Here is a 16,639-nt window from a genome sequence, read left to right as displayed (position 1 = left end):
GTGTCAGAAAGTATTCTAACATGACCCCCTGCAGTAAAGTGCATGGGAAAATAGCCATTTGGAAGAGATTTCTTAAAAGTTTGAAATTCCTGCACTTGAACCAATTTGTTTTCCATGAATCCCATGAGAATGCTTGTCAAGCTGGATGAGGGGATACTGTTGGACTCTGTGAATGACCTCAGTTCACAATTGGGTTTTCTGGATCTCCTCCAGATGTTGCATGTCGTTTGTATTTGACCATGTATGGACAACACAATTCTGTAAACTATAAATAAAAAGAAACTGTGTGAATAGACTACTTGAAGAATTCTACATGCTGACCCCCAGTTTTCACATCAGGCTGATTCTATCAGTAAGTCTAAAGGATTGTTTGCACAGTTGAATCTCATAAGAGCATCATAGTGTGTTGCTTGGCTACAGTTCTGGGAATAGCCACATGACAGATATGTAGTGGTATCTCAGAGTTGTCTTAATTTTCATGTGCTTTGATGCCAACAGAAGTGGGCTTTGACCAGAGTCACATTTTATAGAAAGAATAAACTTTCTTTTAGTGTTCCTGGTGAAAATAGGTTTTTTTGTTTGTTTGCTTGTTTGTTTTAATTTTTTCTGGGTAAATTAATGATTTTATTAATTAAGATTAGTAGATAATAAAATGACCATTTGGTTTTCTTTTGTAAACCAAAAATGAAGCAGATCCATACTTAATACACCTCTAGAAGAGTGGGCACTCCCTCAGAGGTGGGCTTTTTTTTTTTTTTTTTTAATTTATTTATTTAGAATTTTTTTCCCCATAGTATATATGCATGAATAATTTTTTTTATAATATTATCCTTTGTATTCATTTTTCCAAATTATCCCCCCTCCCCCCACTCCCTCCCCCGGATGACAGGCAATCCCATACATTTTACATGTGTTACAATATAACCTAGATACAATATATGTGTGTAAATCCAGTTTTCTTGTTGCACATTAAGTATTAGATTCCGAAGGTATAAGTAACCTGGGTAGATAGACAGTAGTGCTAACAATTTACATTCACTTCCCAGTGTTCCTTCTCTGGGTATAGTTATTTCTGTCCATCATTGATCAACTGGAGGTGAGTTGGATCTTCTTTATGTTGAAGATTTCCACTTCCATCAGAATACATCCTCATACAGTATTGAAGTGTACAGCGATCTTCTGGTTCTATTCATTTCACTCAGCATCAGTTGATGTAAGTCTCTCCAGGCCTCTCTGTATTCCTCCTGCTGGTCATTTCTTACAGAGCAATAACATTCCCTAACCTTCACATACCACAATTTACCCAACCATTCTCCAACTGATGGACATCCATTCAACTTCCAGTTTCTAGTTACAACAAAAAGGGCTGCCACAAACATTTTGGCACATCCAGGTCCCTTTCCGCTCTTTAGTATTTCTTTGGGATATAAGCCCAATAGCAGCAATGCTGGGTCAAAGGGTATGCACAATTTGATAACTTTTTGGGCATAGTTCCAGATTGCTCTCCAGAATGGCCGGATTCTTTCACAACTCCACCAACAATGTATCAGTGTCCCAGTTTTCCCACATCCCCTCCAACATTCATCATTATTTATTCCTGCCATCTTGGGCTTATTCTTTTGATTATGCCACTTAAGAATCAAGACTCTTCTCCATTCGCACCACTCCTGGACAATTTATAAAAAAGGGTCTGCCCTAAAGATGGTGGGCTAAGAATTCCACTGAGATAAGATGGTCTGGGTGCTGTTCATTTTAGGGCAAGATTCGAATTGTCTCTGAGCAAGTGAACTTTGAGGAAATAGAAAAGTCTTTGGTTATCAATATGAGAGAAATAATCATTTTAACTGAAATTAATCTCAATCTGGTACAATTTGGCCCCAAAGGTAAGACATGGGTTTGGTCTTTCACACCCACCAAGTACCTAGTACTGTGTCCTGCTTCGAGGAGATGTTTAGTGTTTCGTTAATAATCTATGATTGACTAGGAGCTCTTTTTTTTTTTTTTTTTTTTAACATATGGACTTCTAACCTCTGACTTGAATAACAGAGCCTTAAGACCTTCTTGGTTTCTTCCTGAACGCCCCCTTCTCTTCCTCTGCAACACAGAGACCCTGGCCTCCATGCTCTTCTCCACACAGGACAAGCCAATTCCTTACTCTGGGAAGTAGGTTCTCATTGAGCAGTCTGCTTAGTTGAAATTGACTGACCCCTTTCTTTACTAAGCATTTCTATTCTGTTTTTAAGGCATTCAGTCATCATCGGGGAGCCTCATCTTTTTCACTGTGCAATTTAAGCCTGAGAGTTGTTCATGAATCAGTTACTGTACAGTGAACCTAGGGTACTGAACATGGCCTCCCCTCCTCCTAGGGACTGCTACAGTTGGGCTATTTATCACTTGTGTGCATGGGGGAAAGAAATTTGTTTTTTGAACTTCCTGATTGTTTGGATTCTAGATTGAGGCGTTCACCGCTGATCCAGTGACCTTTCCTGGCCATAGAAGCGCCTGTCTTCCACAGTGAGGCTGGGATGTGGTTTAAAAACTAACAGTTGGACTGCATTTTGCTTAGGGCCAGAGATGAGTCTTAGTTAACCACCACTCCAGATATGATGTTATTGGCAGCTGACAAAACTAATTAAAAGCCTGGGGGGTTTTCATAGAATTAGGATAATCTGCCATTAGATGAACATGGATAAGACCTTGACTTCAGTTGTGGTCACAAAAAGCCACCCTTGAGCTTTAAGTAAATTAAATTAACTCCAAGTTTCTCACTTAATCTCTTGTTAGGAAAAAAAAGAATAGGCAAATAGAATAACTGGTCAATGTTAAAATTCATTTTAGAGCAAGATTTAAAGAAAACAAAACATCTGGCCCCAAGTCAGAAGAGCTCTTTCCCTCTCTCATGTCCTGCAGTCGCCTTAAGGCTAGGATTGCTCCAAGGGTGTTCCCTGGCTAGCAGCATTCCATTCTTGAGCACTGTACATAAAACAACATAGATGGGGAGCTCTTGCGGTTGATTCTTCCTTCTTCCTGGCAACTTCTTCCTGGTCCTGTTCTGATGCCTCTAGAACCCCAGAGGACACACTGAGTTAGAATTACTCCTTTGGTTTAACTGTTATTGATTCAGTATTAACCTTTGAACTGTTGAATCTTTCAGGTGGAACAAGCCAAAGTTTTAATCAAAGAAGGTGGTGTTCAGTTATTGCTCACAATAGTGGATACTCCTGGATTTGGTGATGCAGTGGACAATAGTAATTGGTAAGAGAACTCTTTGTCTCTATATTGCTTAGTTCATGGTTTTTTTTAGATGTCACAGAAACTTATTTTCACCCACTTTTTAAAATTCTGTATTGCTTTTTTCCTTTTACATTATGAGTTGGTGTTTATCTTTTTATTATCATTTAGTTCTACCATCCCCTTAAAGCTATCATCATCATTTTTCTCCTTCCTCAGCCAGACTTCTAGGGGAAAAAATTGCCTTCACTTCTTGCTTCTATTTCTTGTCATTCATTTTTTAACTTTTCTCATTCTGTTTTCTGATACACTGCCCAGCTGAAATAGCTATTTCCAAAATTACCAATTGATCCGTTATTTGCCAGATTTTAATAGCTTCTCACCTTCTTTACTCTTACTTCTTGATCTCTTTGCACCAGTTGATGGCGTGTTTGTTGGTGCTGTCTTGGATAAGCTTGAACTGCCTTTGCAGGGTCATTCCTCCCTGGCCTGTCCTCTCCTCTCCAGAGATCCTCAAGCTTACTATTCAGATCCCATTCTCTGGTCCTTTAGCCCAATCCCCCAACATTCTCCTCTGAAGCCACTCAGTGATTGCACAGATTCCTTGTGGGGCCGGCCCCTTCACCCTTTTTCTTTGTCCCTCTGTCCATTTTCCAGTTCTCACGGACTTCTGGCCTTCCTTTCCAGCACTGGCTGTACCTTCACTCATTGATCTCACTAAGGGAGCTGGAACACTTCTTGCCTCCCTCTTGCCACTTCCAAGTTTTCTCTCATTACTACTTGTGTTCTACAACTGTTGAGATTTTCCAGTTCTTATTTACTGCCCGATGGGCCTCCAGGATACTTTTTTCTTTAAGACTCATAGTCTTTCCTGCCTATATTACTACTCTCTCCAACACTCACCTGCTAGTTGCTTGGCTTTTAACATGACCTCAGTTATACTTAGAAGTGGTCCTACCCTTGACCTTGTCATTGTTCACAGATTCTCCACTCCCTTGCTCTTGATCTCTCAAATTCACATTTCCTCATTCAGGCTGTCATTATTCTCCCTCTCCCTCTGCCTTGCAGCCCCAAATCCTATCCTTTGTCCATAGCATGCTTGCCTTCTCCAGTCCTTTGGCTCTCTCTTCCTTGCCTCTCCTACTCTCAGTGTTCTCTTGATTGAAGCTGGATCCGATCAGGAAGCTGTGCCGATCAGGGCACCCCAACTCCACCTTCCCTATTGGAAGGCCTAACTCTCCAAGATCTCTCCAATCTCTGAAGGCTCCTGTCCCCCGAACAAATCCCATCACCCAGATGTCTCCTACTGAGACATATGCTCTGCACCCCCATTCTCTTTGCTTTCCCTCCTGCCCACAAACACCCTCCAGAGTGCAAACTTTGATGGTCCATCCATCTCTGCTGGAACATGTCTCTCCTCTTCTTTGTGGCTGGACTCATTGAGCACCAGTCTGCCCCTCCTTGCTTTTTTTCACCCCATAATTCTGTCCCCACTCATTCAACCAGAACTTTTCTTGCCAAAGGAACCACATTTCTTCATTGCCTTTTCTCAGTCCTCATCCTTTGATTGAGCCTGGTTCTCACCTCTCAGTCTCCTTTACAGGATCTTCATCTGGGTCCCCCAAGAAGAGCTTTGCCCTAGAGCCTCCTCTTTTCTCCTCTCTGCTTTCCACTTGGTAATTTCATAAGCTCTCCTGCATTTAGTGATCCTTTTTTTCTGTTGATTTAAATCTTCATCTCAGCCCTAACCTCTCTGTTCAGCTCCAGTCTTTAACTCCCTATTGGGCTCCTCAGACTGTCTTGTCTGCATCTTAAACTCAGCCTGAGCCTAGCTTTTGTTTTCCTTCCCCATCCTCTGTGTCTTGCCCTCCTTACTGCTCATATTGTTCCTTCCTCACATCATCTCCTGGGGCTGACCTTCATCAGTCTTTCCCCACTTCAATATATCTTCCACTAAATTATCAGTGGAAATTCCTAAAATTCCTAAAATTTCTTCCTGCCTTCTTTTCCTTTAGTTCTTCCCCTCTCCTTTCCATTTCAGGATTAAATAGAAATCTTGTTTTTTCCCTGCCTACTTTTCAGGCTTCTTACACATTACTCTTTAATCCTGAGCAGTGGCTTCCTGGTTTTTCCATGAACAAGATCTTCCATTTTGGGGCCAGAGCATTCTCTCTGGCTTATCCTCCAGGTTCTCCTTCCTTTGCTCTGATTACTGACCTCCTCAGCTCCCTTTGAATATCAACAAAAAATCTCACCCTCTAAAGGAAGCCTTTCCTAATTCCAGAGCTTTCCCTCTGGTCATTATTCCCTATTTATCCTGCACATATAGAGCCTGTATTTGTTTGCACACTCTCTCCTTACTAGATTACAAGCTTCTTAAGGGCAATTTTTAATCCCGAGAACTTGACACGGTGCCTAATGTTATTTTATTCTTGTTAAATTAGGATCTGTTTTTGTGCCTTTATGTAGAAGAATTTCAATTTATCTGACCTTAAAGAGTAATTTTATGGAGTGCTTTGTCTACTTCTCTACTTAAGGAAGAATTGGTCAGTATTAAAGTAATCTGCGTACTTTCTGACCAGGGCAGAACAAAGACATCATCAGTATTTGCATATACTTAGAAGTACTTAGAAGCGTACTTAGAAGTGCAGTGCAGATAGAGCTCTTTCTCATCGTTTCCTTTCTTTTTGTATTCTTTAGTTGGCAGCCTGTTATCGACTACATTGACAGTAAATTTGAGGATTATCTGAATGCAGAATCTCGGGTGAACAGAAGGCAGATGCCAGACAACAGGGTGCAGTGTTGTTTATACTTCATTGCCCCTTCAGGACATGGGTTAGTACCTTATTCTTTCTGTTGGGTGTTTTTAATTTGTTTTTGTGGGTTTCTGGGTGTTTTAGCTGGCCCTAAAGTCTTCTTGGATAATCCCTCTCTCAATCACAATTTCTGATAAGACATAAACCAGATAACACTTAGCAGTAACTGTATTCTCAGGGTAATTGGCTTTTGATGCTGAGAGAATGACTTTTATTTTGCTTCCTTAAATTTGGTTGTATGGCGTGGTTTCTTTGTGCCTTAGATTATATGGTGGAAATTTTTTAAATTCTCAAACCAAAATGGTGCTAAATTGAACCAAACGGGAACACTCTGAGGAGGAAGAGAAAGGCACAGAGGAACTATTTAAGCTCTCTGATGCTGAGTTTGAAACCAGTTTCCGTTGCCCTGCGGGAAACTCCAGATTTGATTGTTTAAATTGGAAATGACTTCCTGTGCCCAGAGAGTGGCAGAGAGAGTGCTCTACTTTATTTTATATTTATTGAGATTAATCTGCATTTAACAGCAAAGCAGATGGAGTTGCCTTGTGTGCCATTTTCCAAACCACTCTTCAGGAGGTGAAATCTCTATAGTTAGTACTGTGCGATATTATCTCGTTTTCTGAAAATAACACGAAAAACACCAAATTAGAATTTCCATAAGCCCCAAGTATGTCATTTTCCTAAAATGTTTCGGTGGTTCCAGAACAGTTGATAGTCAATGATAATTCAAGAAATTAATTCTAAAACTTCTGAATCTCTTGAATATTATTTGGATCAGACTAAGAGTTACTGATAAGCACTCTACAACTTTGGATTCAGTGAAAGGAAGTGATAACTATCCAATTTTTATACATTATGCCAAGTTTTATCTGTATTCTAGAAATTTCTATGATTAGATTAAAAATTTCAGGCAAAGATGGGAAAGAATCAGGGCCTTTCATGTCCATCACGGCATGCTGGGCTCTTCCTCTCACCTCCTTAGCTGCTGTGTTAGAACTACGTGGTCTGGTATTCTAAATAGGTGTTCCTGTGTCCTAAGTAGGGCTTCTGTGAAGCTTGACCACAAATGCTGTACCCCATAACTACCTTAGCCTAACAATAATAATAGCAATGGTAGTAATAATAATAAGGGGCGCAGGGGATATAGAGTGTCTACTATAGGCCAGGCATTGAAAGTGCTTTACAAATACTATCTCATTCAATCTTTGGAAGGTCCCTGCAGGAGAGGGGGCTATGGAGACAATGGAGGCATTGTCTTGGGTCCTCCTGACCCCAAACCCTGAGTCCTGTGTTCTGGGGTGTCTCCGCATGATGAAACAGAGTTTGCCCAGGATGGGGCTGCATTCTGGTGTGAATCCTCACTTGCTGCTGGCCTGTGCTCCTGCCTCCTGGAAGCCCCACTGCTTCCGGCCAAAGCCTGCCCTCCCAGTCTAGGGTCCCAAGGCTTCTCTGACCCTTCTGGATAACACAGGGCAGCCAGGGGGGTGGCTGGTGCATGAGGGGCGCCGCCTGTGTCCCTATGATGTCTGGGCGTAAGGAGCCTGAGAAATGACCCACACTGTCACCCTGACGGTCATGTCTTGCAGCCTCAAGCCCCTGGACATTGAGTTTATGAAGCGCCTGCACGACAAGGTGAACGTTATCCCCCTCATTGCCAAAGCGGACACGTTGACCCCTGAAGAGTGCCAGCAGTTTAAGAAGCAGGTATGTGGTGGGGGAGGAGTATGTGCTGTGCCCCCCTGGGCCTGCAATATTGACTGCTGCTTCTGCTTCTCGGTGCCAGAAGCTGCTCTCCTTATTTGCCTTTTTTATTAGAATGTGCCCCTGCCTTGGTCCCTGTCTCCTAGGTGCACAGCTGTGGCTGCTTGCTTGAGAAGTAGTTTCATGTTTTCTTCTCCAGTTTTCTTTCCAAGGTCCTTCCCTGCTCCCACCCCTCACCCCCTACTCCCCAGGAGGGCACGCCAAGGCTCCTGCTGTTGGTACAGAGCCAAGCTGGCAGCTCCCTTTGCCCAGGGGAACCCAGTTAGTAAGCGTCTGAGGCTGGATTTGAACTCAGATCCTCCTGACTCCTGGCTGTATGCTCTATCCACAGTGCCACCCAAGTGACCAGTTGTCACCTACTATTCACTTAGAAATAAATTGTTGATTTCATGTTGTTTTATTCTGTTCTATTCATTTTAATTTGTTTTAGATAATGAAAGAAATTCAGGAGCATAAAATTAAAATATATGAATTTCCAGAAACAGATGATGAAGAAGAAAATAAGCTTGTTAAAAAGATAAAGGTAAGCCATTCTTAGCCCATGCATTGCAATAGTATGATTTTTGGAAAGAATCCACCCCAGTGGTTTTTTCTGTCAGCAGATTAGGAGGTCTCTCTTTAGCACAGCTTCTGGGCAGATTTCAGCTGTGGGCCGCTCAGATCCCTCTGCTAAGTCTTTGGTTAAGTACAGGTCAAAGGGCAAGCATCATTGTGGGCTTAAAAATGTGGTTCTTCACTTCTGCAGTTGAGTTTGCAGCAGATGGTTGTTCTTCAAAACCAGGAGGGATGGTCACATGGTTGGCATTTCTGGAGCTTCTTCGCCAACACCTGACAGGCAAAACGGGCTCCTTATTTCTGATACTCTTGGGGGCTTCTGATCCCACGAGCTTTGTTTCTTGCCATTCCTGTTTGTTCTGGGTGTGTCTGAGAACATGGGTCGGGGTTACTGGCGCTTTGGTGCAGCCGCTGGTGTGGGGGGGACTTCCACTGTCACTTCTCCTGTTGGCTGATGGCCACATGTCTTTAGAGCGGCTCATTCTCAGTGAGGGAAGCCAGGGTGCAATAGGGCCTTGAATCCAGGCCGGGGGGGAGAGGGGGAAGCGCTCCACTCATGAGAACGAGGCTGTGCTTACTCACGTGGTATTCTAGGAACCCATCAAGGCTGTTGCAAAGATTGCTCCTTCCCATTGAAGAAGGCTGTTCTGATTTCTGCGAGCAAAAGGAACATATTTCAATCGTCCTCTTTTGTCTTCTAGGACCGTTTACCTCTTGCTGTGGTCGGTAGCAATACTATCATTGAAGTTAATGGCAAAAGGGTCCGAGGAAGACAGTATCCTTGGGGTGTTGCTGAAGGTAAGGCTTTCGCCAGGGCCTGTTCCTTATTTTTATTCGTTCAGGTTTCAGGTAGGAGCCGAAAGCTTACTGCTCAGCCATGAATCTCAGGGAGTTTGCTCTCTTGATTCAGGCTTGTAGATGCAGTCCTCATTTTGGGCCACGTGTGGCCTGGGCTTTCCTGGTTGTCAGAAAGCCACGTGCCTGTTTTCTGCATGTTCCTCCTGCCCTAACCCTGTTGGGGTTTCTAGGCTGTTTCTAGGTCACTGAAGGGCAAGGGGAAGTGTCTTCTCTTCTTTCGTAAACCTCATTTGGCAGGAATGTAAGCATCCCTGGCCTTTACCTGCAGCCTGGACATCCAGCAGGCCCCATTTCCCCTGCTCTAGCTCTCTGATAGAGCCCGATGTTCCTTTCTACCCTTAGGCTTCATGTTTGGTTCGTACTTATGTCATAGCAACATTTCCAAGTGAATGATGACCCCATAGTACTTGGCAAGAACAATATTTTACCTGTATGAGTAAAATCTCAAATTCTCATATCTCCTTATCTTTTTCCTTCATCTCTTTCGTTAAGCCTCCCAAGGACTGTTTATCATTTTGAGGCCTTTCAGCATTGCTAATATTTGGGGGCCTATGTGTCATGTTCCATTTTTTTCTTCTTCTTCTTTTTTTTTTTAAATATATCTTTATTTTTCTGGGGGCAGCTAGGTGGCACAGTGGAGAGAGCACCAGCTCTGAATTCAGGAGGACCCGAGTTCAAATCTGGTCTCAGACACTTAACACTTCCTAACTGTGTGACCCTGGGCAAGTCACTTAACCCCAGCCTCAGGGGGAAAAAATAAATAAATATATCTTTATTTTTCCAAGTACAATGCGAAGATAGTTTTCAACATTGATCTTTGTAAAACCTCGTGTTCCAAATTTTTCTCCTTTCCTCCCTCCGTCCTTTTCATTCTTAATTCAGAAGCCAAACACCTTCTTTTCCGATATCCTGGATAAAAGGGGCAAAAAGCCACAACACAATTTTCTGTGCATGTACATTTTTTTAGTGGGGGAGGTATAATTTGCTGACACTTCTCATTAGCTTTTGGGTTGCTTGATGTTCAGAAATTTGTATCAGGATTCACTGGGAGCCAGGAAGGTCTGGCCTCATGTCCCATCTGACACTCCTTTGTGTTTTTTGTCTGTTGGCGAGGCCCTTGGGATCATACCTGTTGGGATCACGCCTCCAGGATTTTGGAGGGAGTGGGCCACAGAAGCCTAAAATTGTTGTTCTATCATTTTTCAGTTGCTTCCGAGTCTGTGACTTCATTTGGGGATTTTTAGGTTAAAATCTTGGAGAGTGGCTTGCCATTTGCTTCTCTAGCTCATTTTACAGGGAAGGAAACTGAGGCAAACAGGGTGAAGTGATTTGTCCAGGGTCACCAGTTAATAAATGTCCGAGGCTGGATTTGAACTTAGCTTCCTGCCTCCTGGCCCCCTGCCCTATGCAGTACAGTGCCACCTAGCCACCCTGACATAGCTGGGAGATCATGGTCTCAGTGACGGGGACTTTTGCAGTTTCTCAGAGCACTGCCTCCCATGAATGAGGCTTATCCTTTTTTCTTCATTCTCCTCCCCTCCAGCCGTGATGGCTCACCACCTTCTTGCCTCTCCAAAAGCTCTTATCAGCTGTGTGAAGAGCCAGGCACCGAGAACCCCCCAAGCCTGAGAGCATCTCACCGAGCACGGATTGTCTGCCCTACCTCTGGCTCTCTGGTCCCCGTGGACCACATAGCCCCTGTTGCTCCCCAGTTTGCTGCTGCTCACTGCCAGAATCTCTTTTCTCTTCCCATCTCACTCTGTCCTTCAAGGCCCTATTCAGAGTCTAGCATCTTGTGAATTCTTCCTTGCTCTCCTTTCCCCTTTCTGAGCTTAGCCTGACCTTTACTATTGACCTTGGCCTTAAACAACATGGATTTCTTGATGGAACACGGAGTTTGGCTGTCTTTGACCTTGTGTCCCAGAGGAGGGTGGAAAGTGCCTCAGTTTGAAAGGCTGTTTATTTTCGTGCCATGTCAGGTGCCAGGAGGGCCCACTAAGGTGGTGCCACTTTCAGAGAGAATGTTCAGCTACTCTCCATCCCTTTTTAGCTTCTCTTTAAAAAAGCATTTTATGATACTCCAGGGTGGTCTTCTGGTAAGTATTTGATCCCTAGTTTATAAACATCAGCATGGCCTTCCATCACTTCATCATTTTCCTCTTTGTCCTCTGACCTGGAGAAGCCACTGAGTCACAAAGTGCATGTCCTTTGGGAAGATCTCCCCCTGTTCTTTCCTCCAGATTCCCTTCCTGGTGAATGGTCTCCTTACCAGTGGTGGGAAGTGAGACGGCCTCTGGCCTTTCCTCCCTTGGCATCTTCATGGAGAGCTTGTAAGCCGGTGCCCTTGTGTGACCCGCCTAGGGTGGGCCTGGTTTCTCATGCCATCCTATTGGACATGGGATTATGATCTCCATCTGAGCAGAAAGTACAGTTAACATTTGTTTTTGTAAATGGTCTTAGGATGTGATGATTCTTCATCTCTGCAGAGGTAGGATAAGAACAGGGGTACTCAGAGTTCAAACATGGGGCTAGAAGGGGGAGGGAAGGTCCTTCTCAGGAGCCCACAGGTGCCTAGCCTCTGGGCCATGGTGGGATGTCACAGAGAGAGCAATGCTTTTCACCTTGGTCTTGTGGGGGTGCAAAAAGAACAGGCTGTGGCCATTACTCCATGCTTTCCAAAAAGAGGTCACAGAGGCCCCCATATTCAGGTTCTGGTGACCCTGGCATCCCCTCTGTACAATGAGCATCAAATGAGGTAACAAAGTACAACAGGAAATGTATTTTCCCAAGGCTCCTGGGTTTCTGCTTTTTACTGGGAATTTGTGAGGGAGAAGAGGAAGTTCGGGCTGGGGTTGCCTCCATTCTAAAAAAGGCATTAAAACATTTATTTAAAAGGACAAGCAGACAGAAGGAAGTTGGGAAGAAAACACCAATGTGCAGCTTTGAAAGTCACATGTTAAATATCTGATGTATTTAACAAGAGAAGCAGGCTATACATACTGGAAGACACATCACGGTGTCTTGTGCCGGGCTCCTTTTCTGTTCTACACAATGGAAAGACTTGGTTTATTTGGTGTCATGTGCAGAAAAACAGCAGAATGTGAGAAGATAGACTGAGCTGCTTACCTAGCAAAGGGTGATGGTCTTTAATGGCCTATGGACTCCTTGAGATGTGGAGAGAACTAGAGGAACGCCCTGCAGACTTCTGGGCAGGCTTAGAGAGGGCCTGGGTTTTAAATCCCAGCTGAGTGCCCATTCTGGTTCTGGAACAAGTTGTTTCTCTGTGGGCCTTAGTAAAATAAAAGGGCTGGACCAGATGACCTCTGACATTCCTTCTATTGGGTGGCTTTATGGCTAGAAACTGCATCATTGGATGAATGAGGTGCACTGATCAATTACAAGTCACTTCTCCCCTTTGCAGAAAGGCATCACTGGCACTTCCCATCCCCAAAGTTACCCTATCCTTGCCAGTCCTTCTAGAGCCATGGCCCCACCCCAGCTTTAACCATTTGGAGCCTTAGCTGGGTTAACCATTCCCGGCCATCTACAATTCTGTTACCTTATCATTCTGGCCCCTTGGCACATTCTCCTTAAACCTCATCACATAGGAAACTTCTAGCTTATTTAAATTATTTAAAGAAGCATCGAATCTATCTCTAAACTTAGACTGAAAAGAAGCAACCCTGGAGTGAGCACACTGGCCGCCTTTTCTCTGTGAGACTGACGTGTTTTTAATGACAAAGCAGCCCCTTTCATTGAAGTTTGTGCCCAGCAGGAAATGAGGGAAGCTGAGTGGGCCTAAAAGTGGGTGTTGCTTTTTAGGGAGCCTGGTCTATGTGAAGAACTTAGGAGCGGGCTTGGTGATTTCAGGATCTCCAAAAGGAACAAAGCTATGTCTTAAGTGCCAACAGGAGGATACATCCTTCTTGGACATAGCCTAACTGACGTCATTTCTGTTCAAATATGTCTTGGCGTGGTACTGCATAAAAGCACAGAGACATAAGAGCAATGTTACAAGTGGGCATTGGGTCACATGAGGTTTCATCACTGATGCTGATTCATCCTAATGTATTTGCACATCGTGACGCAGGAACCATGATTAGGGCCGCCACTTAGGTAGCCTTGGCTCTGATTGAACCAAAACATCAGATGTGTGCAATTCCAAAAGCTGTTTCCTTTTGAGTACTGGGGTCTTGTGTAACTTTAAACCATAACATTTGAATTTAGTTGAGTTCCCAAGGTGAAAAACATATTCAGAGTAACGGTGTTCTCTGCCAGAAAATGTGTAAAGTATCGGGTTTAACTTGCCTATTGACATTTTTTGGATTTAAGATGTGAGCAAAGAAAGCCAGAAAAACATTGACCTCATAGTTTGTCTGTTGTTGAAGAGCAGACAAACAAGGATATTTCCTTCCACTTGACCCGAGGGAGGTTCTTGGTAAAGAATAAATTAATATTAATCATCATGTTTTTAAAGGCATATTGATAGTTATTGTTGGGAAAGCTTAGTATTCCTAAGTGAATTTACTTGGCGTGTTCTGTGTTTTTCCTGCAGTTGAAAATGGTGATCATTGTGATTTCACAATTCTCAGAAACATGTTGATAAGGTAAGTGTGAACAATAACATGGAGTTTAAAATAGATTTATTTAAAGAGCTGGAGAGGCCTAAAAGGCCGACCTCTCCAAGTATCAGTTATTTTTAAATTGGGGATAGTATTCATGGTGGTGTGCTTTTAATTAGCATATATTGTGATTTCTGCCGAAGTCACGACAAGAAAATAGCCAGTCAAAAAATAAATGGCTGATCTGATGGTTGGATGACAGCCAGTCTTGCTGGTTGTACGTTGGCGGTGTTGACTTTCCTCCATAAGCACAGTGTAGCCCCTTAAGTTAACTGGTTTAAATCAGGTAGATTAATCCCAGAAGAAGAGCCAAAGAAAATGGTGGAAAGCTCTAGTAGATTGATTTGAAGACAGAAAACCTAGAGTCAAACTAGGCCTCTTGGCCCCTCCATAAAACGAGAGGACTGGATGGACCCTTTGTCTCTCAGTTTTAAACTGATGATTCAGTGACCTGCCAGAGATGGGGCTTCATTCTTTGTCCTATGGGTTCTCTGTCTCTTGGAGACTCTCTTCTACAAGGTGTGTATCCAAAGTAATTCTCTCCTTCATGGAGAAAGTTCCAAGGGAAGAGATGCCCCATTTTGGGGCCTAGTATTATGTGCCTTTCACTAAGGCCCAGAATACTGCAGGGCTTGGGCAGTTGCAGTAGATGGAGAATGCTCGCTCATTGGTTGGATGGATTACTCAGTTGAAGTATAGTCCAATGGGTTGGGCCATTGATGATCTCTTGAATGTGCATTGTGAGGGACAGCAAACTCAGAAATACATGGCAGGAAGAGTGTGGATTGGGTTTGAGAAACTCCACAAGACCTCCTCAGTGTTCCCCAGGCTGAGAATCTGAACAGGGATACAATGTGGCGGGGAAACGGAAGTGGTTTGTCTAGACTGGAGCCAAGCATCTGATGGCTTGTTCGTGTTCCTCAGTAAAAATTAAGAACTCGGTGAGGGGCTGAACTTCTGAGACTGATTGTGTCATTCAGAGCTCAGTGTTCACTTGGAAGGGAAGCCTCTCTTGGGGAGTCCCAAGAATCTTACTGCTATGAATAAAGTTTAGGTGACCATTCCCATCTTCCACCACCCCCACCCCCACCCCCCCCCCCCAAAAAAAAAAAAAAAAGGCACTGGAGTGAGTAGCTACATGTTCAGTGATGTGATCCATAAAGATTTTATCAGGGTGAGACGGCAGACTGGATTGAAGAAAGTGAAACTGAGTAGAAATCTGTGTGGAACCCTCGGCCTGCTGAACATGAGCCTTTCAAAGCCCAAACTGGAGGACGTTTGACCGGAGAGAGTGGGAATCCCCTTAGGAGAGCTCTGGGCAAAGGCTCTGGTGGCTAGATGAATTTTAGAGCACATCGAGGTGCCTTAGTGGAGTCTGAAGTGGAGTTCCACAGAAACCACAGGAGGGCAGTCTGGTCACAACTTTATCTGGGCCTGGTGTTGAGAGAAGGAATCAGCTGTCAAGTTTTGGAACTGGAGATTTCTGAGCTCATTACAATGAGTAATGGGTACAAATTCCGGTTCACAGACTCACATGGGTGCACTCTAGAAACTGCCCCAAATCTTTTCCTACAGGACAGTGACATATCCTTGAGGCTATTTTCTTACATAATTCTTGGTCACATTTGACTGCTCACATCCACTGGCCTTCTCTACCTTGTCCACTGGGTGACTTCTATTGTCTTGATTCTAGGATTTACCTGTCAGGCCCCACCGGAGGAATTGTTAGAAAGATGGAGCTTTATTTCTCGGAGAAATTTGGGGGAATTAAAAGCATTCCCCCCCTCCCCAAGTGTATTTTAGTTGTTTCTCTTCCATTTTGGGCAGTTTTATCTAGAATCTTTGTCCTGCTGGTAGACCTATGGATTTCTTCCTTGTCTTCTTCCCTTACCCTTTGCTTCCCCATTCAATACTCCTTTCCCTCTTATTTTTTTGGTAAATTTTGGAGGGTGTTGCCCATTTAACCTTTTCCCAATGTGAACAGATTTTTAGAACTACAAGCCCTCCTCTTCCCTCTAATGCCTCTTTATCTGTTCTTTCTCTGCCCCTTATTTGTAAAACATAATTAGCATTTTTATCTTTTTCTAGGCAGTTTTGCTTTTAAGAGTCAGCTCATACTCAGCTCTACCCCAGTCTTCCTTTTGAGCTGCCCAGTTGCTGATGTCAGTCTTGAACATATGGTATACATTTCCATGCAGAAAACATAAATAATTTGTCCATATTAAGTTCCCTGAAATTCAACTTTGATATGGGCTTCCTACATGTGAAATTTTCTGTTGAGTTCAGATTTGGTTGAAAGAAAGTCCTGAAAATCTGCAGGTTTGTTGAATGTCCACTTTTTTTTTCCATTCCATATTATGGATAATTTTGTTGAGCGTGATATTCTTGGCCACAAGCCTGGTTCTTTTGATTGCTCGTATACATGATTCCAGAACTTGTGGTTTTCATTGTGGCTGCAAGTAAATCTTGTACAATTCTAAATTTAGGGGCAGCATATTTGAATTGTTTTTTCTTTGTTTCTTGCAGAATTTTCTCTTTTCATCTGGGGATTCTGAAATTGGCAATAATATTTTTATGTGTTTTCCACAAAAGATCTCTCTGAGGTGATGATGGGTGGGTTTTTTCTATTTCTACTGTCCCCACAGGGCAATTTTCTTGGATTATTTATTGCATTATTGTATCAAGGTTCTTTTTTTTGGTCACAGTGTTCAGGTAGTCTAATTATATTTCTCTTCTTGATCTGTTCTCCAGATGTATTGTATTTCTTATAAGATTTTCACATTTTGTTTTTTGTTG

The 16,639-nt window shown here is 43.2% G+C and overlaps 1 protein-coding gene across 7 annotated transcripts in view; it reads left to right on the top strand.

The window, feature by feature from the left end:
• The window catches only part of SEPTIN7 (septin 7), a 68,939-nt gene that overhangs the window by 42,623 nt on the left and 9,677 nt on the right, over positions 1-16,639 (top strand). For all 7 annotated transcript variants that reach the window (XM_074284536.1, XM_074284537.1, XM_074284534.1 and 4 more), the window contains 6 exons: positions 3,155-3,255; positions 5,932-6,066; positions 7,634-7,751; positions 8,239-8,331; positions 9,065-9,161; positions 13,777-13,828. In XM_074284536.1, coding sequence (XP_074140637.1) covers positions 3,155-3,255; positions 5,932-6,066; positions 7,634-7,751; positions 8,239-8,331; positions 9,065-9,161; positions 13,777-13,828 — 596 coding nt within the window. The remainder of the gene's footprint in view (positions 1-3,154; positions 3,256-5,931; positions 6,067-7,633; positions 7,752-8,238; positions 8,332-9,064; positions 9,162-13,776; positions 13,829-16,639) is intronic.

This window comes from Sminthopsis crassicaudata, chromosome 1 (assembly GCF_048593235.1).
Source record: "Sminthopsis crassicaudata isolate SCR6 chromosome 1, ASM4859323v1, whole genome shotgun sequence".
Classification (NCBI taxonomy): Eukaryota; Metazoa; Chordata; class Mammalia; order Dasyuromorphia; family Dasyuridae; genus Sminthopsis; species Sminthopsis crassicaudata.
Note: the sequence above shows the minus strand (reverse complement) of the source record. Positions and strands in the feature narration are given on the sequence as shown.